Source organism: Alosa sapidissima, chromosome 13 (assembly GCF_018492685.1).
Source record: "Alosa sapidissima isolate fAloSap1 chromosome 13, fAloSap1.pri, whole genome shotgun sequence".
Lineage (NCBI taxonomy): Eukaryota > Metazoa > Chordata > Actinopteri > Clupeiformes > Clupeidae > Alosa > Alosa sapidissima.
The window spans coordinates 12,738,604-12,759,897 of record NC_055969.1 but is presented as its reverse complement, the minus strand read 5'-3'; the positions used below and the strand labels follow the sequence as shown (position 1 = coordinate 12,759,897).

The 21,294-nt window shown below is 44.4% G+C and overlaps 1 protein-coding gene and 1 long non-coding RNA gene across 4 annotated transcripts in view; one reads left to right on the top strand and one right to left on the bottom strand.

Annotated features, from left to right (window-relative positions):
- Positions 1-753: 753 nt before the first annotated feature.
- pam (peptidylglycine alpha-amidating monooxygenase) overlaps positions 754-21,294 on the bottom strand; it is a 53,248-nt gene continuing 32,707 nt past the window's right edge. For 2 of the 3 annotated variants that reach the window (XM_042059873.1, XM_042059874.1), the window contains exons 15-26: positions 16,067-16,366; positions 12,638-12,767; positions 10,447-10,563; positions 10,227-10,299; positions 9,908-10,118; positions 9,510-9,713; positions 8,540-8,658; positions 6,282-6,381; positions 5,142-5,195; positions 3,430-3,804; positions 2,935-2,994; positions 754-1,703 (exon numbers count right to left, since the gene is read on the bottom strand). In XM_042059873.1, the coding sequence (XP_041915807.1) occupies positions 1,522-1,703; positions 2,935-2,994; positions 3,430-3,804; positions 5,142-5,195; positions 6,282-6,381; positions 8,540-8,658; positions 9,510-9,713; positions 9,908-10,118; positions 10,227-10,299; positions 10,447-10,563; positions 12,638-12,767; positions 16,067-16,366 (1,925 nt within the window). In that variant the 3' untranslated portion in view covers positions 754-1,521. The remainder of the gene's footprint in view (positions 1,704-2,934; positions 2,995-3,429; positions 3,805-5,141; positions 5,196-6,281; positions 6,382-8,539; positions 8,659-9,509; positions 9,714-9,907; positions 10,119-10,226; positions 10,300-10,446; positions 10,564-12,637; positions 12,768-16,066; positions 16,367-21,294) is intronic. The other variant, XM_042059875.1, reaches the window with a different exon arrangement.
- Positions 4,728-20,870, top strand: LOC121680467. The gene is made up of 3 exons (XR_006021713.1): positions 4,728-4,799; positions 7,192-7,195; positions 20,839-20,870. It is a non-coding gene; the product is annotated as an uncharacterized LOC121680467 (long non-coding RNA).

Here is a 21,294-nt window from a genome sequence, read left to right as displayed (position 1 = left end):
TGAATCGTTCCTAAAATAACACAATTCCCCATATTTTTGTTTACTTGAATGTTATGTTTGTCTGTGGACTTAAATTGGTAAAATATGTCTTGTCTTCACCGTGGGATAGTGAGAAACGTAATTTCGATCTCTTTGTATGTCTGGAACATGTGAAGAAATTGACAATAAAGCTGACTTTGACTTTGACTTTGACTAAGGGGCGTAACTAGCAGTGAATTTAAACTTAAATTGGTTCATTAAACTCTTACCAAATCGTTTCAAACGTGTAGCAATCTTGTAAACACATGTTTTACATGCAGTTGTTTACTCGGGTCCAAAGAAATACACTTCCATGCCGGATTAGCTATTCTATTTGCGCGCCCGTATTTTAGACATTGGGAATGGGCTTTAATGGCTTCTTGGCCAGACGGACCTGCAGAGCAAATCCACAATTTGCCGAAGGTTTGTATGTAGGCCTATTCCCAGGCTAATTAGTTGTCCCTTTAGTCAAACATTTCATCAGATATCCCTGTCTTGTGTAACTTCAGACTTTCCATGTTAAAAATAAAAAAGTTACAGTTAAGTAAATGGATCAAGCCGTTTAAAATGTAGCCATTGTATGTGGTTTTATATATTTCTTACAGGATCAGATTATATTCATGAAAACACACACTTGCAAGTACACACACACACACATGCGCGTGCACACGCACACACACACACACACACTTCAGTAACATCACCATACAACTGAGGTCAAATTTCACAAGTGGATGATGCTTTGCAGACACTTTATTACACAAATAACATTGTTACTGAAAATAGTATTCTTGCGATAAAACTTCAGTGTCACAACAAACATCAGACACATCTTATACATCCGCTTGGAAAATGTCGTAAATACAGCTTTAGATACATAATAATAGTAATCTTCAATTTTTTTTAGCCTTTCATTGAATGCGGTACAACATAAATCAAAATACAGATGACAATAGCAGCGCTTTCATTATGTGGCACATTTGTAATAACAGGTGCTGCGGAAAGGCAAAAAATACACAATCAAAAAGGCACACATGTACAGATAAAGTCATCAACCAAACATCTGGAGCAATTACCTGATAACTTATAAAAATGCTATCTGGTTGATAAATCACTTGGAAGTATATGAACAATAATAATTCAGTCATGGCAAAAAAAAAAAGTAAAAATAAAACTCTAAATAGTTTCTCTGTCTTTAGTCATTATCGCATATATCCTATTTGAAAATAATCATCTAGAGCTACATCCATAGCTCTACCAGTGCTTCACACCTACATCTGGTCCCCGTATCTAATAAATTAAAGTGGCAGTCAGAAAACGCTCCTACGGAGGGGAAATGTTTGCACAAATAAATAAGAAATGTGTTGGCAGCCGATATGAACAGTTTTACATATATGATTAAAGTACATCCTGACGGTGTTTGTTGGACAGAAGGATTGCTCTGGTGGGCAGCGTTTGTCGGGCAGGTCAGCAGGAATCTCTGGAGGGGGGGGTATGGGTCCCCTAAGAGGAGGAGATGGGGGGCAGTGGGGGGGCAGCATACTCCTCGTTCTCAGAGTCTGTGGCGTCTTCGTCGTCCTTCTCCTGGTCACTGCCCTCGGTGCTCAGGCGGTCGAAGCCTTGCCGGGTGTAGCCTTTGTGAGAGGCGAAGAAGTTGCCCAGGTTCAAGGTGCCCGCAGCTTTACCTGTGAGATGGAGGGGCAGGTAGAGGTGAGATGACTATGAACTGTAGTTAACACCCTCTGGGTGCAGTGTTACACACAGAAGACAAGAGCTGTGTTGCTGTAATCATTGTTTTTTTTTTATTAAATTTTATGGTCTGGTGTCTTTTTTATTATTAATTAATGGTCCTAACATAACACATTCAAGCCTAAAGCTAGACATGAACTTAAGAAACTTTTTGACAACTGTAAAAGCACTCCATCTCTTAGTGGGTGCACTAACCTATCAAAATCAACACCTCTATATTACCTGGGTTGAGTTATTGTCAGGCAGTTTTGTGCATTCAGTTCAAATGTGTGCATCTTAATGTGAGCGTGTATGGCAAGGGACTGATGGCTTTATAATAACCTCCTCCCACATGGCATGCTAAACATGGCTTTTATGTACAACTACTAAAAAATTAACAAAGAGGTTAGTGAAAATCAAATATTCATAATGCAAGGACTTTAATCTTAGTGTAGTGCATTACATCTTGCGTCATATATAGTCCACAACCCCTGGCATCAGAGACGCTTTATGTCTTTATGGAGTATTTACGTAATTCAATAAAGTGAATCCATTATTGCCAATCAACTACATGAATTAGTACCTTGTAATTATCCTCTTATAGAAAGCAAAGGGATTCCAACTACCTCTCTCTATACTGAAATTGCTTCATAGGCACTTGGAAACGCACAGATGGTATGCTAGATGAATAGACAGGACTCAGCATATCACACAAATATCATATAAAAGATTCAAGTTTAGTGACCAACACTCCAAGGATTTGACACAAAGGGCTTGGCTTGACTGTCACTGGGAAGAGTCACGACCTCTCCTACAAGTCTGGACGTGCGTCAGTGTAGCCTCTGCCTCCAGGCTACAGGCAATTTGGTGTGGCCAGATGGTGAGAGTGAAGATCACTTTGACATAGTGGCCTCGTTCCAGACAAGATGGCTTCAAGCACTGGGCTGATGCGCCTTAATGGGTTAAACGCTTTGCTCTGTGAAGCCCCAGCTAGGATGGGTGGAACCGTACAGGGAGGCAGAGGGATACGACTGCAGTAGTGTGTTTTGGACACTAGAGGGCGGGCAACACTATCATTTCTCCTAACCCTCAGCCTAGTCAGGAGCACACCTGCAAACCTCCATTTTACTTTATGTATAGTTTACCTTTTCAGTGAAGCGGGAAGCATTCGTAATTAGGGACACTTACCTCTCAGTTTTCCCAGGATTCCACCTGAGGAGTTTGGTTCCAGTTTTACTTCATAGTCATCTAGGGCAGAGGGGAAGAAGACCCATGAAAAACCCAACACTTACATGCTTGATAGTTTGATAGAGCAGCATTACAATACCGCAATTTTCTCAGCTCAATATTTTTTTATATTAAATCTGCCATAAAATAACAAGCTTTGACAGCCTTTATTTAATCTTTTCTGATAATAGAACTGAAGCTGTTCTGATCAGACATCTCAAGTTGGAAGGGCAACTTGTAATGTGGAGGATTTCACAGTTCATATCCACAGTATAATACAATATATCACAGTTCATATCCACGATATAATACAATATATCTATACTATACAATATATTCTTGAATTTCCCCTTGGGGATCAATAAAGTATCTATCTATCTATCTACTACAATACATTACATGTGTTGTAAAGCATATATGTAAAAATGCACATGGTTTGTTTGGATGTGTCAGTACCTCCATACATGCGGCTCTTCTTCCAGCGGATGAAAACACCCACGGCGAGCACGACCACCAGCGGGATGAGCAGCAGTGTGGTGATGACGGCCGGGGAGACACCCTGGGCAGCCTGCCGGACCGTGCTCTTCTCCTTCTCGTGCTCTTGCTCGGGCTGCTGCTGTTGCTGCTGCTGCTGCTGCTTTTGAGGCTCTGGGGCTAGAGCAGACTGATGCTGCTGCTGCTGGTGCTGTTCCAGGTGTGGCTGCTGCTGCCGGGGCGGTAGTGCCTGCTGCTGCTGTTGCTGCTGCTTCTGAACAGCTGCCACCACGATGGCGTGCTGCTGAGGCAGCTTATGGAGAGGCGTCAGGTGGGCCTGGACAATGGTTTCTGTCTCTGAGTGATGGAGAGGGGCAGAACAGGGCAGGGCAAGATGTGAGGAGAGGGGGAGAGAGGAAGAGAGGATGAGGGAAGAGAAGAGGGGGAAAGAGGAGAAGTGAGGAGAGGGGGAGAGAGGAGGAGAGAATAGAGGAGAAGTGAGAAGGGGAGGAGAGAGAAGTGAGCAGGGAGAAGAGAGGAAGAGGAGAGAAGTGAGGAGGGGAGAGGAAGAGAGGAGAGAAGAAGTGACAGGAGGTGAAGGGAGTGGTGAGGAGATAACAAAAGAAGATAAGAAGCAAAGAGGACAACAATAAAAATGACAGCACCAAAGATATCAGATCAGAAAACATCAGAACATAATAACCGAAAATAAATTGTATTGCACAGAGATTAATTTTTTCCTCATTCAAGCATTTCAGACCTTATAATAGTCATTTCTGACAACTACACGTCACTCAGTTTGGAATTTTGGCTGAAACTAATTACCCACTCGCCGTTGACTAAGGCAGGCTGCTTTGACGGCTGAGCCCATGTTTGAGCGTGGTTTCAAAACTGGAGGCCCAACTAACGCTGCTAAGCCTCACTGGCTTTGCTGCGGAACACAGGGGGGGATTTTGTATTCACAGTTGGTGGTGTTGGAGGAAATTGTTATTATTCTATGTTACTGCATGCTTGTCTTTCTTTACCCATTTTAATCTGCACTGGAAGACTGCTTAAATTGCTTTCACACCAACTTAAAATATATATATATACAGTATCACATTCACACTAAATTGTTTGAATAGTGGGGAGGAATATCCTTTACAGAAGACTGCAAGGCGAAAAAACAAGGCGTACCATTTAACATCAGTATGTTTTTTTGTTTTGTGTTTTTTTTTTTTTTTTAAAGACTTGTACATTCGGTGTATACACTAGTAGATGTTGTTTTCAGTGCCAGATGGTGTTGTCAAAGATATTTCCTTTACTGAGCTTAAATTCACCCCATTTTTGCCTTTGTGTTTGAATGTGTGTGTGTGTGTGTGTGTGTCAATTATAGCTTAGGGCGAACAACATCAGGAGCTCCTAATCACAGGGAGAAAACAGGGGTGTTTGAGCAGCAAAAGTGTAATGGGTCAAATACTGGGTGTAGCCAGCGCCTCACATGCTAGTATGCTGGTTTCAAAGTAATGGTTTACTAATGAATAGTGTGACCAGTGTACCTGACAACTCACCATGTAAATATATCAAACAGATCACTGCATAAGTAATAGTGTAAGTGGGTGAAGATTTCACTGGATAGCATGGAATGCTGAAAAAACTCTTTTGGTGTTACTGAGAAAAAATACAAGGCAAATGTACAACGCAGAGGTTTGTACCTTCAATTTCCTGAACTTCAATTCCACCTTTTTTCACAGACCGGTGGTCAGCTTCTGAGAGTGAAACAGAGAGTCAATCATTGTTGTGTTTTTTGGCACAACACTGACACAGTTTAATTGTTAATTATATCCAACAGAGCACACCTTGATCTGACATCAGACCTTGGCACGATATCAGACAAAAGCAGTCAGTGCGAGCCTCTTTGTCCTTTTCCCAGACTTTCACATCCTACACCTGAAATCTTGCCTTTATATTCAGAGGTACTTCATTGTACAAGGATCATTGAAAACCGCTACACTGTAACACTCTTGACTATGAAACTTCCTTCGTCATTGACCTCGAAACTGCTTGAGCACAAATTCAACTGATATGGTACTGTATATACAGTACTGTAAAGGGAGCTGTACATTCCAGACTGTGTTAGCTCACCTCTACTAACCAATGTAGGACAGGACAAACCAGAATGTCTCTCGACACTGCAGGACTTACACAAAGTTGGATGCACCAGCAATTCTATTATTTTACTCAACATCAGCACTGTTCAGTATTCATATCTTATTTACAATGGCAGTCAGCCATGACGTACTGACGTGTTGGGTAATTAATCAGTATAAATATGTCAGTGATTGTAAATGACTGTCATTGGTTGGCATACCGTGTTAAATAACAACTGTATTGATCCACACTATATGATAAACTTCCTGATGTATATCATAAGACATTGCAATCCATATCACTATTTGCATAAAGCAATTTTATTCTGTGAGGACCATGTTATGACAAAAACACACACACACACACACACACACACACACACACACACACACACACACATATATATATATATATATATACATATACACACACTGTGCTGCTGTGCAATTACTATTCCATGAGATCATTTTAGGACATCTAGGAAGTGCTCCAAAAACCCTTACTTCACCATTGACAAGATTTGTTAAACTTTCCCCTCTACAGACTGCAACTTTTCCCTCATATGAATTGGCTTTATAAACTTTTCCCCCTGACGTGTTGCCTTTGAAGATGTAACACTTTGTAAAAATCTCTGCACCGAACACTCTGGGCATGCTGAGCTTAAAAAAAAAAAAAATCAGGATTTTTTTCTGATTTGAACTCACTTCCTCCAGGGACGAACTTGATCACAGAGTTGGTGTCTGCATCTGCAACAAAAACACTTCCATCCTTGCTGACCACAATGTCGTGAGGCATCTTGAACTTCTACAGTGGAACACAAGAAAAACAAAACAAAATCTATGACCTTACACTGGAGTACAAAAATGCAATTGTCTTTTGTTCAAGACATTTTCTAAATTGTACACCTAAAAACAGACCAGTTCCTTTAGCATGTATGCAATACATTCCCTGACTGAAACATAAGTTATTAATACTTAGCTTCATATAATATTATAATTATATTCTAAAATGAATCCTTGGCAGTGTGGTTAACAGAGCTTTGCCCTTGTAGCAGTAACAACCCAAAATAGCTCTGTCACATAATGAATTTATTGCCACACTGATGAAATAGCCCCTGGGGGCATCTGATTAGAGAGAGAGCTACTAAATCATGGACAACTGTGTCAGGCAGCTAAGAAGGAAGAGGAAATAATAATAAAGGGAAAAAAACTAGTGAAAAGAAAAAAAAATTAAAGAAGCAACAAGGGGCTTTCAGTAGGAGTGACTCAATCTTTTAAGTGGCATCAGTGAAGGGAGCCAAGAACATCAGGGCAAGGAAAATCAATCTCAGGCCTCTAAGCTGGCCTCTAGTCTGCTGCCCAGTGATAACCTTGGTGTAAGGGGGTTTGTGGGGACAAATGTCCCATTGATGTGTTTTTGTGTGTGTGTGATTAGGGTGAGTTTCTTTAGGGGGAGGCAGGGAAAGGGGGGGGGGGGGGTCGAAGTGACAAAAGCTACAGGCTACTTTGCCACCACCTCAAAGATTACCTGCCCCATATCTAAAAGCCTATCGGTTGTATACTGGCGCAGTACACAAGACGATCAATGCTTCGATGCAGGGTTTGGAGAACATAGAAATGTTATTGATGCCTGTTCAGCCTGGAGTCCTGTGTTCATGAGCATACTACAGCAAATCTATTCTGTTTGGGTTTCTCTGGCTATTACTGTGGTAATGAGCCAATGAAAATTACTCAAGTACTTTTAATCATGGTCTACCAAACAAACGAGATTTGAGGAAATAGATTTGCTAGGCGATACTTAAATTAAATTTAGATTGGTCAGTGAAGAAGGTAGATTAAGAGATTTAGTCCCAAATGTCGACTTGCTCTGATATGGCTATTGATATTCAATCATTTCATCTAAATGCTGTAGCTGTAAATGACTCTGTGAGAATAACACATAAGACATGAAAGAAATACCAGGACCAGCCGTTTTTTCTGTTAATTACCTCGAGAGATAGCATTGGTTGAAAAAAAAAAAATCATAAGAATTTGAGTCATTTGATGAGGAGGCCCCAGCCCTCGCCAACCACGCTTCACTGCAGTGAACATCACTGAGTCACAGCGCGACGCCATCAAGCGTTGCATCAGCAGACGGGGACCAGTTCCACCGAGCAATGCGCTACAAAGCTGAGTCACAGTCCACACCGCGGCGTAACACTGATGGACACAGCATAACATCTGCAGCTCCCCGGCTTTCATTTTCAAATGGCTGTGAAAGCACAGTGTGCCAGACTGCGAAGCATCACTCTCGATTCCTCCACATAAATATAAGCTGAGAGCATTGCACTGGACAGCCAGGGTAGCGCGGTATAAGGCAGCCCATCTAGGACCAGCTCTGGATAAGAGCACACAGCCATCGGCTAAAGGGGGTCAAGCCAATTTAACCTCTAGTGTTTTGTTGGCCGCCACTGAACACCTGCAGGATGTGAATGTGAATTTTTCCTCGTGACGGTTCAGCGGTCCCGACCTCCGCGCTGAAAGCACCACACTGACTCCATGGTGACGACATTGGAGATTCTGCTCGGAGAACGGAGGAGAACAAGTTTTCCATTTCCTTTCAGACGGCGTTAGATTCAGTGCAAGCGTGCTCATTCGTTCTCCCAGCCTAGCTCATACTCTACTCTGGAGACACTGTATAACCATGCAGGGGATGATTCAGAAACCCTGACAGGTTCAGAACGGAAAAGCAGAAAAAGAAAATGCCTGTACCCCTTCGCTAGGCTCGAATTCTATTCCAGACGTCCGCTTGACTTCCCCCAGCTCTGGTCTTCTCTGGGTGGAAGGCCCTGGCGCCTCAGCTTAGTATTGCATTTTAAAACAAAGAACCTGAGGGGAAGCAAGGGAAAAGGAAAAGGAAAAAGAAAGAAAGAAAGAAAGAAAGAAAGAAAGAAAGAAGGGCAAAACACACAGAGATTACCAACCTGTGAGTCGGGGCTGAAGGTGTCCAGGATCTCCTTGGTTGAATAATTCACCACGAAACCCCTGAGAGGCGCCGATACGCCGGTAGGAGACTCCCCATTCACGGCATAGATCAGACCACCTGAGAGAGAGAGAGAGAAAGAGAGAGAGAAAAATGGATTAGCATTACAGAGCAGCGGTCTGCAGGACCGGCATTAATATTGATCGGAGCCCCTTATCGCATTCATCATCAAAGACAGTGGTAGGCCACGATGGCTCCATTCAAAAGGGCGGCCATGACAAGGCGAGGCTGGTGAGGGTTTGGGCTGAACTCATATATGCAGATGAGCTCTGAATGGTGCAACATTATCATTCCCTCTGCCTGCGATGTGCACTTGAGTGTGCCTTTGATGTGTTCACGGATGAGTGGCGGAGAAAAACGCCGGCTGGCTTAATCTTAATGAGTTTTGGCTAATCAGGGTTGAGGAATCGGCCACACTGCAGAAAAAGGGATTATTCATTTACACACCGCTGGCTAATTTTGTCATTAATGACCAATTACATGATGTACGCTAGGCCTTTCACACAGTCGTGCAATCTTTGGTTATTATAGCCTGGTATATGCATACTATGATTTTTCGGCCTTCAGATTAAAGTGCTGTTATGGGAATGGTAACATGCAAAGGCTCATTAAATCCTATTTATTTCATTTCTGGGGCGGCTGCAGTCACTGTTTATAATATTGCTTGGTTTGAACAGAGAATAGGCTGAAGAAATTGCATGTTTATGAAAAATGATACTGAAATACACTGGCTCTCATGGATCAAAACCTGAAATAGGAAAAAAAGCTAATAAAAATGCTACTCGAGAACAACAATAACAACAACAACAACAGCAGGCCTAACTGAGCATGATACTGGTATTACTGTTTACTGTGAAATGCAGCTTCATATTAGTACAGTGCTAGTATCACCAGTCACCATAGGCACCCACCTTGCTCTGGTGAGTAGGACACGGCAAAAACCTCTCCCCCGAACTCGTCCTTCTTGATCTCTTTGATGAACTCCCCAGTCTCGGCCAGGAAGCACTGGACGCGTCCGTTCTCCCTGTCCGCTACGCAGAGCTCCCGTCTGTCTGGCAGGAACACCAGACTGTGTGGAATCTGGAAGGGTAGTCGTTTTCTGCGGTCAGTGTACCCTGGAACGGAGGACACAGAGAGGACAAGCCAGAGGCATGTTAGACACTTCTGGAGTAAAGCCACGGCAATGAAATGGCAACAAAAGTGTGCAACATTGTGGCTGCCATTCTGGCTTCGTAAAAATCTGTAATGGAATCGCCATCATCATTCATCATGGCCAAGAATGTGTGTGTGTGTGTGTGTGTGTTCTCACCTGCTCCCCACTGTTTGAGATATTTCCCGTCGGGAGAGAACGTCAGGATTCTCCGGTTGCAGTAACCGTCGGACACATAGATGTTGCCCGATTCGGGATCCACGGCCACATCCGTGGGCTTGCAGAAATGGTGCTCGTCACTTCCTGGTACAAAGGCCTCACCCAGCACTACCAGTGGCTTGTCTTGACCATCACCACTTAATTTCATGACCTGCACAGACAGAGGGGGTGATGATGAAGGGGCGGGTGACAACACTGTTGTGATGACTAATCCAATATGTGTGTCTGAGCTCCCAAAAATGACGCATCATGTGTTTACCTGGTGAAGTGCTACATCGGTGACCCAGTAGTTGTTATCCTTATCCGTTGTGATTCCGTGTGGCATATAAAACCTGCGAATGGAATGAAATACACACTTTCTCCATTATTTACAAATTTAAAAGAAGGCAAAATAGATGCTTAAAAGCTTGTTTCGCATCAAACTTACTGTACTTTCTCTAGGCTTTTAGATTAAAATAAGTGCTGCTTTCACTACTCACATGTTGCTGCCTGAAGCCCTGAGCACTTTGCCTTTGGCTGGATCCACGACCAAGATAGTGGGCTGCTGGATAGGCCCCAGTGATCTTTCCAGGTATCTGCCTTGGTAGTCAAAGGAACTGCAAATCAAAGAAAAACACAAAAAGAGAAAAAAAGTTGTTCTCATTAACATCATACATAATGGGTTCTTTGACCTAAATGTGCTCTTTTGTCCATAAAAAGTGAAATGGATAAAGAGGCAAACCCACTGATTCCTTGTTTATACTGTTCGCAAAAAACACGATAACTAATGAAAAAAGTCATTTAACCTAACTGAACATTTTGTCGTATAAAACAGCCAACAGCCAACAGCCTTCCACTACTCCCCCTTTCTTCAATCATACAACTTGAAGGGAGCCAAGAAACCCATCAGCCAAGCCTGGCTGTTAGGCTATCTTGTGGGCCAAGGCATATTTGCATCCTCATGCATAAACACAGAGTCCTTGATCCATCACTTTCCTGTGCCTGTGGCCTCCAAATGAACTTCCCTCGCAATAGGCTGTGCATAACAAGCACCCTCACAGGCAAAAACACTGCAAAGAGAATAGATAGGAAATCAAGACCCCCTGGGTTGTTTCTGTATTGGAAACTTCACTGGGCAATACCCTGGTGTACAACATCAGTTCCACAAACACTGGTGCTAGAATATTCCGGAAAAACTGGCTAAAACTCCTCGTTTTTCAGTAGTTATATTCTTCAGTCAAGTTCAATCAAGCAACATTATGTTTTGCAGGCCTGGTGTTTAATCTCACTTTTTCCCCTGTCTGAGCTTTGCAACACCATTTAGATGATGAATTAAAACAAGATTTGAGGGGGGAATACAATAGCCATTTGGAGTTTGGATGAACTGAACAGAGCTAATGGATTAACAGGGGTGACAGCCCTCCTCTGACTCCTCATCATTAATTCTCTCTCTCCCTCTCTCTCACTCTCTCACTCTCTCACCTGGGAGATCACAGAGGCAAGGTCACCTCGAATCGCCATTGGCCTGGCACAGCCATACGAGTGTGAATGGATGGCTTTGGCTCATCCATCCCAGAAAGCATTCAACTCTGCGCCAGATCCGTACCAGACCTGGATCCCCGGCCCCATGTGGCGCCGGCCGACTATCCAGAGCAACCCCATTAGGGCCTGGTCATTTGGCACTTCTACTTGACTTACGCTGAGCAGATGAGAGGAGTGCCGTATCAGAGCTGTTGCTATAATAGACTCAATGCCTTCCAATTCGAGCCTTCCTGTCCCTGTGTCACTGGCTCACCGCACTGGTGAAGGAGAGGTGATTCTGCAGTCTTCCGAGAATCAGGGAGTGTTTTGGTGAATGAAACGATCCACTTGGAAATAACAGCGGTATGATTTGGACGCACAATTCTGTTTCATCATCTCCTGTGGGAGGTCTTTGCTTGCTTGATTTCCTCTGTGAAATTTCTTTTTTTTTCAAACACAAACCGCACCTATAATACACATCCATTTGGGCAGCTGCAAAAGAGGTGTGATTGCTGACCGTCGCAGCCTGATTGCCGCTCATGGCCAAGGGGAGGGTTATATTTTGCAGAGCCATCATTAAAGGGGACTAGGCATTATGGGAGTCTGGAGCGTTCAATCTGGAAGGCATCCTGGCAAATAATGAGGTCCTCATAAAAAGCCATCGTCAAAGCCAAAGTCTCTTTCATGACTTGCCCTAGATAGAGTTCAATTTATGCTAATGCTAGCACCCTGGGAGCTCAGCAGATTTGCATGGGAGCCGTGAATACTGCTAGCCTAATGACACGGTGAAACTGTAGCGCTTTGCTACAGGGGCTCCAACACATTTAATGACTCCAGTACAAATACGGCATCATTCCCGCCCAAAACAATCCGCTTTTAAAGAAAAGAAATGGAGAAAAGAGGGAAGAAATCGCATCAGCTAGCAATGAATCCAGACATAGCGCCTTAAGGGAAATGCAAAAAAGAAAAGAAAAAACGAATATGTTTTAGTGGCAAATTAGGCCAAAGCAAATAACGTTTCCTAATGCCATCTGTGCACTGCAGAGCCACAAGCCATTAATGGACAGACGGTGAAGAGAATCCTCGGCTATTAGGGTGGGGTGGGGTGTCCTAAAGGAACAGCTTGAGGAAGTGCTTGTGGAAGAGCTTGTCGCGATGGCGGGAACTTACTTCATCCCCCATCGGTGGTCGCCGCGGTGGAAGATGACCAGGTTGCCGTCGGAGTCCAGGGCCAGGCCTGACACTTGGCCCAGCTGCAGCGGCGCCTCGGGCCAGTCGGCCGTCTCCTCCAGATGAGCCCCTGGTGAGCGAGCACAACACAGCAGAGGTACTTCAGTGTCACAGGCCTCCACAACAACAACAACAACAACAACAACAAACAAAAGACATAAACAACAAAACAAAATCAAATGTCAATGCTCCACACAGGTTAGACGTCTGGAAGTGATGAGAGAATGACACATGGTAAAGCACAAAGAAAGAGTGCAAAACCTTCCATTCGAAAGATTTACTGCCCTGTCTCTTCTTCCCGGCCTGAGCATCAAATTTTTTAAGTAACTTGCTTAATAACCTTGTGTGTTAGATAACCTTGTCCTGACTGGGAGAAGATGAAGGCAAGTTAAATGAGATTGATTGAGCAGAAGGCCCAGAGAGTTTAATCGAGACAGAGAATCATGCTATACTCCGTCTGCCTCATTTCTCGCCGTAATGGGATGTGAGCAATCTGATTTGTTCAATTAACCCGACACTAAGCCTCCATGTTCTTTGCCACGTGAATCTTTGCAAAGTTTTTGGAGTGATAAGCTGACAGTGATGGTACGAAATCGAGGGCATCTGTGGTGTTGGTGTTGCATTAGTGCCCGTTCCACGCTTTATTTGCACCTTAAGACATGGCATCGTTATGAACAAACTGACTGCACATAAATGAAAGAGCATTTTGTTGGCCACTGGAGAGCTATCAGGCAAGCTGCACTTTTCTTACTCATGCATATGCATTTATGGGAAGGTCAAGGAAAAAGTGGGTTAAGTGGAAGAAGTGTTGAGAACGAATTATTAGGTATTTCGGAACAGCACACATTTGTTTTTGGGTAAAAAAATCCAATTCAACTTTCTTAAGCCTTTGCTATGCCTGCCCTATGCCTATTACATCTTCCATAGCCTAGCTGCACAAATAGCTTGAGTATTTTTTAAGTGGAGCAGAATTACTGCCCTGAATTATCTTGCTGTTTGTCGACATTTTATTATCATGTATTGTATTATTTCATGCCTGTTGAACTTTTCATTCTTTTTAATGTTCACAGCTGTGTGATACCATACTGTTCAGTTGTGGGCACCGCAAATTGGAGCATGGAAACGAGTGCTGTTTACCTGATTAAGTGAGTGCTTAGCAAATTCCATCCAAAACAAGCACAGCATGCCTTTCTGAAGACTGACAAAGATGCTGATTACACTTCCTTTGTACATCTGCTCCTCAGTAACGTGTGGTTTGGACATTTTTTCTTTTGGTAAGTTTTCCACTTTCTAATGCTAATGTTCTGTAATGTCTGCTGACACTGAAATGTATCAATATTTTTTAAATATATTCTATGCAAAAGTGCTGTCTGATTTCAAATTAAAGTATCATGTCTCAAGGACATTCCTTGATGTACCACATGCATGATGCCTAGCAATATTTATAAGGGTTGATTCAATATCGAGGGACTGTTCTTTCATTCAAGAGTGCTGGTTAAGAAATTGAGGCCATTCGATTGGGCAAAGCAGCATCATATTTATCAGAAAAGATTGAATCTTTGCCAAAGCAAGAAAATCAAATAAAACAAAATGCAAAGTAGAAAATCACATGCATGGAAAATGAAGCAGTACACACAAACACTTTCTGCACAAAAAAAAGTATTTACTTTTCAACCGCAGTTGATGTTTGCAGTCAGCAATTGAGTCCTAAAATATTGGCCTTCCTAATTAGCAGTGGTCTGTGGGACAGGCTGCGGTCAGCCAAGTCCAGACAACAAAAATGGCCAAAAGAACGATCGTCTCCATTCAATCTCACTGACTACAACAATGCCAAGAAATTCCAAGAATGCACATATTGGTTTCCAGTGAATACATGGCTAAGAGAGGGGGCAGCTGTAATGTCTGCAGTGTGAATAAAATGGTTTATGTTTATGATGAGTGACTATCAAAATGCAGTTATTTACTGATTTAACAGAGACGCTGGCTGTTTGTCTGGGAACGAAAACTGTGGAGCAATCCATAAAACCCAAATGAGGGAAATGAGTTATGTTCAATGCAATGATGCCAGTATTTTAAACGGATTAACAGACACTAACAGGAAAGACAGGGAAACACTATACAACATTGAAATGGTACTTGATCATGTGAAATGCCAATTGCACTTGCAACTGAAATGGACCGTAAACCAATATCCAGCAGTCTAAATCTCTAGGTACTGATAACAACCTGTACCACTGCTGTGTTTCTGATAGATGTCAACAAAAGCGGCTACTAATGCCTTCTTGTAAAAAGACATGAAACCACTTCCTACCAGCTGACACCAGGAAGGGGAGGGTTTTTTTACAGCACTCAAGTCCTGGCACTCCATTTCCTGTCACCTGACTTGCCAACGGTACATAAACAGACTCAAGGGCAAGACTCCAGACTCCCACAAAGTGGGAAGAGAAGCTTCCATGAATAATTCCTGAGAAAACATCTCCTGGGGAATAACAATTATTAGGCCTGGAAGAGAGATCCTCATTCTGGCCTTTCACTACAGTGAGGGAGGGGGTCGGGAGGGGAAAAATGCATGAAATCTAATTTATCTTCGTCTGTTCAGCTCGGTAATTGAATCTCTGAATCGTGTCAACATGGCAAGCCAATGGGAAGCATCCTGTGATGTCACAGAAATGTTCACATGGGCTGTGAAGTTAAACACAGGCACCAGGTATACCAGGACAAGGCAATTAACGCCCAAACAAAAGCACCAGGCCGACTGTTGCGGAACAACACGGATTCAGAGCGAGTGCGCTCACTCAAAACGGTCTCATTTCCATTCAGGTGAAATGCTTAATGAATGCACGCAGAGACTGACATGTCAGTGGTTTGTTTCCCCCAATGTCAGCCAGACGAGCATTTACAATTCCAGTCAAGCATTGAATGTTGCTAACAAGCTGTGGAAGTGCACTGGTCCAAGAACCATGTTTGCAATTGTCCATCATTTAAGCAGCAATCTTGTTTAAATTCATTTATCATTCCAATCCAACAGTAGCTAATTCATTCTGCGTCTAGATTGTATCAGCCGGAATATATATACATACTCTGTCCACTCTGCTGTCATGCATGCATCGTTCCGCCAGTGTGCAGTGGATTGAGGTGGCCCCGGCTGTGTGACAACGCAAGTGACATCAGAAGCGCCATGATAACAGTGGGATGGAACGGCGTGTGGCCTCGATGACTTTAATAACAAAAAAAAGCTTGTATGGATTGGGACACAATGAAGAAAGCATTCGATTTGGCTTTCGACATGGTGCTGATATGCTGTGCAACCACACAGCCCTCCCCTTCCATTCCCCTCCTCCCACGGTTTTAAAAAAAACATGAACCCACCTGTTTTATCAGCCTTGGCCACGACAGTAGCGGGCCACAAGACTGGCATAATCCTGCCCAAGGCCGGCCTGACAGTGGACTCTAACTGGTGGAACTTGTGTACTCTGTCCCTCACCAGAATAGGATTGCCTCTCTGGTTGTAGCCTATCCTGGCACTGGCCCAGGGCAGGTCTTTCTTTTGCATTAAGCTGTCGAGGAGGTCGGCCTGGGCACGCTCGACCTCGCTGGGGTTATACTTATGCACGTGGACTACGTCCTCCCTCTCCCTTAAGAGTTTGGAGAGAAGGGAATAGATGTCACCTGCACGGACAGAAGAAGGAGAAAAAAACAACAACAATAGCAAGAAAAGAGAGAAAGAGAGAGAGAGAGAGAGAGGAAGAGAGGAAAAGAACAAGAACAGGAGTGGGCGGTGTGAATTAAGCTGAGAAGTGAGAAAAACAGTGCCTAAGACTATCTGCAGTTATGTCATTCTTTTACAGATTTCTTGAGGAGATCTACATGATGGGGCCTCTAGGACAAATTAAGAGCCATAAAAGTAGCATCCATCTAGCTTGGACCATGGATTGAAGAGATTTGCATATCAGGCTAACTGATTTGTCGAGTTAGACTGCAAGTTAAAAGACAAGAAATGCGTCAAAGAATGACAACTGCACAAACAGTGCAGCGCAGATAAAACAGGCGTGTTAACATTTACTACAGAAGGACAGAGGAGGAAAGCTGTAAGACATGAGGACATACACAGATAGAGAAAGGCATTTCTTGGAGAAGGCATTTCTTGGGTTTGGCTCACAATATACAGTATACCAATTCCAATAGCTTAATCACTGAGGCCCTATCCAGTGAACAGTAAATAAGTTAAAAGATTAGGGTCAATTCAATTACAAGAGGAGTTCATTCAGGGACTTTCATTGACATGGAGCTAAAAATCTTTTTGAGCCTTTTTGCAGCAGTTTACTATGATATATTTAAAATGTGTGTTTAAAACTAAATTTGACGTGAGCGAACTGGTTTCAATCAACTCGCGAGCATGCTACTTTTTTCGGGAATCAGAGAAATGACGCAATGCAACGCTTTGCTGACATATCTCAGGGCTAAGACCTTTCATTTTGGATGGCTGCTCTAGGACTGCCATTTTTCTTAGCCCACCCCTACCCGCAACGCCACGGTAAGCCACAGTGTCATTGTACAAGACGGCTCCTTTGCCAGGGAAAAGGTCAGCTCCTCATTAGAACACACAGCTCTCGCCTCCAACACATTTCATTAAAAAATCCCAGAGACCTCCTCTGCCTCAGACAGAGACCCGCGCCGCATCTCAAGTGGACGGACCTCCGTGCACGTCGTTGTCAGCTCTAATGGATTAAGCTGAAGGCCCATTAGGCTAATACAGCATCTGGGAGTATAATAAGCGGCATCACGGACACACCAGCACCACGGCCCGCTGCCGCTAAAGCAACAAGCTCGGGTTTCATCCACTTTGTGGCGTCACAGCCGGGAAACCGGACCGCACTGAGGCAAAATGATTCGGGATAAATGCGTCAGTGGTGGGTGGTGGGTGTTTTGGAGGGGGGGTATATGTATGTGTGTGTGTGTGTGAGCGTATGGGTGTGTGGGTGGTGGGGGAACAACCGGGTTCCATTGGACCCGCCTCCGGAGTGATATACGAGCTCGGAGCAACTTCTTATTTATTGCACCCATCCGTCAGCGACCACGGGGGCAAACACGGGCAGACAACGCGCCGCAGCCCTGAGTGACAGCCCCGGAATTTGTGTCCTAATAACAGCAAAGGCAAATATAGCCAGCGATTTATCAAGTTGTCTGGCGGAGAGCCAGCGAGCCTGTGAGATAATGACAGTCTCACGTTCAGGATACCACTGTCGTCGCCGCTGCCGCTGATGAGAAGGTGAAGAGGGAGGGATAAAGAGGGCGGAGCAAAAGAGGAGGAGGAGGAGGAGGAGAGGTGGCATAATCCTTGTTCTCACAGCCAATCTCGGTATTTACTGGATAAGCAGTAAGGAGAGAAAATGGCCGATGTGGACATCTTTTATTTTATCTCAATACACACAATGTGTGGGAGTGTATTTGTGTGGCCGTGTGTTTGAGTATGCGTGTGTGTGTGTGTGTGTGTGTGTGTGTGTGTGTGTGTGTGTGTGTGTGTGTGTGTGTGTGTGTGTCTGTGCAATATCAATTTTAACTTTCAACACAAGTGTAATATTTTAAATGTACTGTTATCTACAAATCTGATTCAGATCAAATTATATCCACAGGACCAAGCAGCAGACATCACACCCCATTTCACTAACTTTCAAAGCCCTCGATATGTGACTGATCTTTGTCAAAGGGAATTAAAAATCTGTCTCCATGGACTGAAACAGATGTGATGGACATTCACTCAATCTTTCAGTCAAGAGGGGGGAAAAAAACTAAGGCACTCACAGCTCCTCAAAGGGAGGGCCCATCTGTTGAGCGATTGGCCTCCCCGACCAATAAAGCCATCAGAATGACTGGCTGTCACTGTTCCCATGGAGGAACCATGGCAACAGGACAAACCCTGGGTTGCTGCGGGCAACCAAAGCAAACCAATGGGGAGCTGTTTACTTAGCAGGCTCTCCAACACGTCCAGGAGAGTGCAATCAAAATAGAGGTGAGGAAAGCTAAGGTTGTCCTGTTCTCCCTGAGTGGCACAAATCAATGGGCATACAACTGGTCATGTTGATATTAGGCAAAGTCGGGGCATGGCACGAAACAGATGCAGCCTCCTATAGTTGAATGGTCAGTAATACTGAAGAGCCCAACTACAATGCAAGTGATTCTAATATCGCTGTCTTTGATACAAAAGTAGGCTACTTCTTCATAGGAAGTAATCCACGAATAATATCATCCTATGTATCAACAATTGAAGAGCGCAAGAAGATGATGATTAGGTTTCTGATTGACTTGCAGATTTTGTAAAGCTGAATGGTTTAGTCTGTTTGCCCAGAGCGTAGGCTGTACAAACAACTCTGATGCCATACAGTGGCCGTTCTTCACTCCACCTAGTGAATGGGCGAGCCCGCAATGGCAAATCTCATTTCAGAATAATGGCATTGAGTGGCCAAACTACAGGCAAGCGAGGACAAAAATTGGGCGTGGGTGGGAGGCATTGATCTGGGAAGGTTGTATCTGTTGAGCGAGTGCCCTCAGCTCATGGGTGTGTGTGTGTGTGTGTGTGTGTGTGTGTGTGTGTGTGTGTATCTGGATGGTCATGCCTGCTGAGTGGCGTAGGTGGACAGCCTTGACAGCAAGACCCAATTACTTTTACATTTCCTCACAAATTGATTTCTGCTACCATTCCAATATTCATGGACAGTGTCAACATGGGGGTCCTGTTTGGGCCCTGAATATTTATTGCATTATTAACTATACCCTCAACTCCTTGCTGTCGTCCGTCCAGGCAAGGTCAGACAAGGCGGTTGAAAGCACTCGGTTTATTTCCGAAATCGGGGAGAGCATTCTTGAGCAAATAGAAACAAACAAAGTGAGCTCTGCAGCGTCTGCCTAATGTGTGTGTGTGTGTGTGTGTTGGGTTGCATCAAGCAGGCCCTTGTATACCTGACTACAGCATGTATGATGTCGTTGGGGCAAGAATTGCGACGACACTCTGGGGCATGGAAATGGAGCGGTGAATCCAGCAGAAAAACGTAGCGAGCGGTTTTAATGGCGGGCATCTTCCCGTAGGAGCGTGGGTGCAATCTGCTCCCGTTATTAAAGTAAAGAAGACGAAGGGAAAGGAAAAAACGAGAAAGCATCCGACAGCATGGTGCACGGCCTCCGAGTCGTATCAAGGAGCGGCAACAACGATGAGGCTCATTGAGCCGTTCCGGATGCCGGCATGTTCCCTAACCTCCACAGGCTGACAAGTAATTCCGTAACGCTGGTAGCACAAGCACTTCTCACTAGCTGAAACATTTGGCATACAGCACTTTTTGATGCCAATTTTTTATCTGTTCATGACAGATAATGTAATGATGCAAAACCGGATAATGAATGTTGATACATAAATAACTAGTCAGCTGTTGAATATTTTTTACCTCCTGTCCATCTGTCTGAGTATCTGTCTTGGGGCTTGTTTAATTATCAGCTGTATCACTGTCAGAGCAGGGTGTTTTTTTCTTATGATTTAGCAGACAGCTTGATCTGTCTTTGCTCGTTAGCTTAATGTACAAGTGAACTTTGCTTAACGTCTTTGATTTTACCCAGAAACCCACGAGGGAGGGTGTGTGTGTGTGTGGGTGTGGGTGTGTGGGTGTGTGTGGGGGGGGGGGGGGGGTGCAGTACCAGGCTGCAGATTTCTCTGCGTAGGAGAGGGTGATCGGGCGGGGATTGGGCGAGCTCAGCGCCACGTACGCGCGGCCCGGTTCTGCTGATTTGCGAATTTGCGTGACGGTGTGGGGGAGACGTGCCCAAACCCTCTAAACCCCCCCCCCCCCCACCACCCCCCGCTGTGCTCTCCCAGCAGGTGTCCGGAGATTAAAGGGAGCCCATGTCCTGGACTGCTCCCTAATGAACAAACACAGAAGAGAAGCGTCACAACATCAAAGGGGGCCGAGGCTGAGGCAACAAGCCAGGCTCAGCTCACTTTCTCCCTGCGCCAGGCCCCCCCAGGGAACGCTTCGTCCTTCTTACCCCCAGATGCCCGTCTATCTGGCTATCTGCTTAGCGTCAGGCATGGAGGGCGGACGGGCCAGGTGTTCGCTATCGAGATGGCCAGTGTCGTTTTTAGAATAGGCCCTCAGGTGTGTGTGTGTGTGTGTGTGTGTGTGTGTGTGTGTGTGTGTGTGTGTGTGTGTGTGTGTGTGTGTGCGTGCGTGTGTGCGTGTGTGTGTGCGTGCGTGACTTGACTGGGGCTGCGTTTGTTATTGCATAAGTGTTAAGAGATAACGCCACGAAGGTGAGAAACATTAGCATCCTCTGCGAGGCGGGGGTGACGAGAAAGGTAACCATGGCAACAGGCTTCCAAACGTCAGCACCAACTCCCAAGTGCCTGGACCTCCTTGTTTTCCTATTCACTTGCTCTCTCCTCCCAACCCCATCCCTTTTCTTTCAATTACATGTGTTGATCAGGGATCAGAAAATATCACCTACTGTAGTCCCCGCTGGTATCACTGCACACACGGCTGGCTAATGCCACGGTATTGAACGGTGTTTTCTGAGTTACTCTGAGTTGATGAACTGACTCCCTACTGATTCAG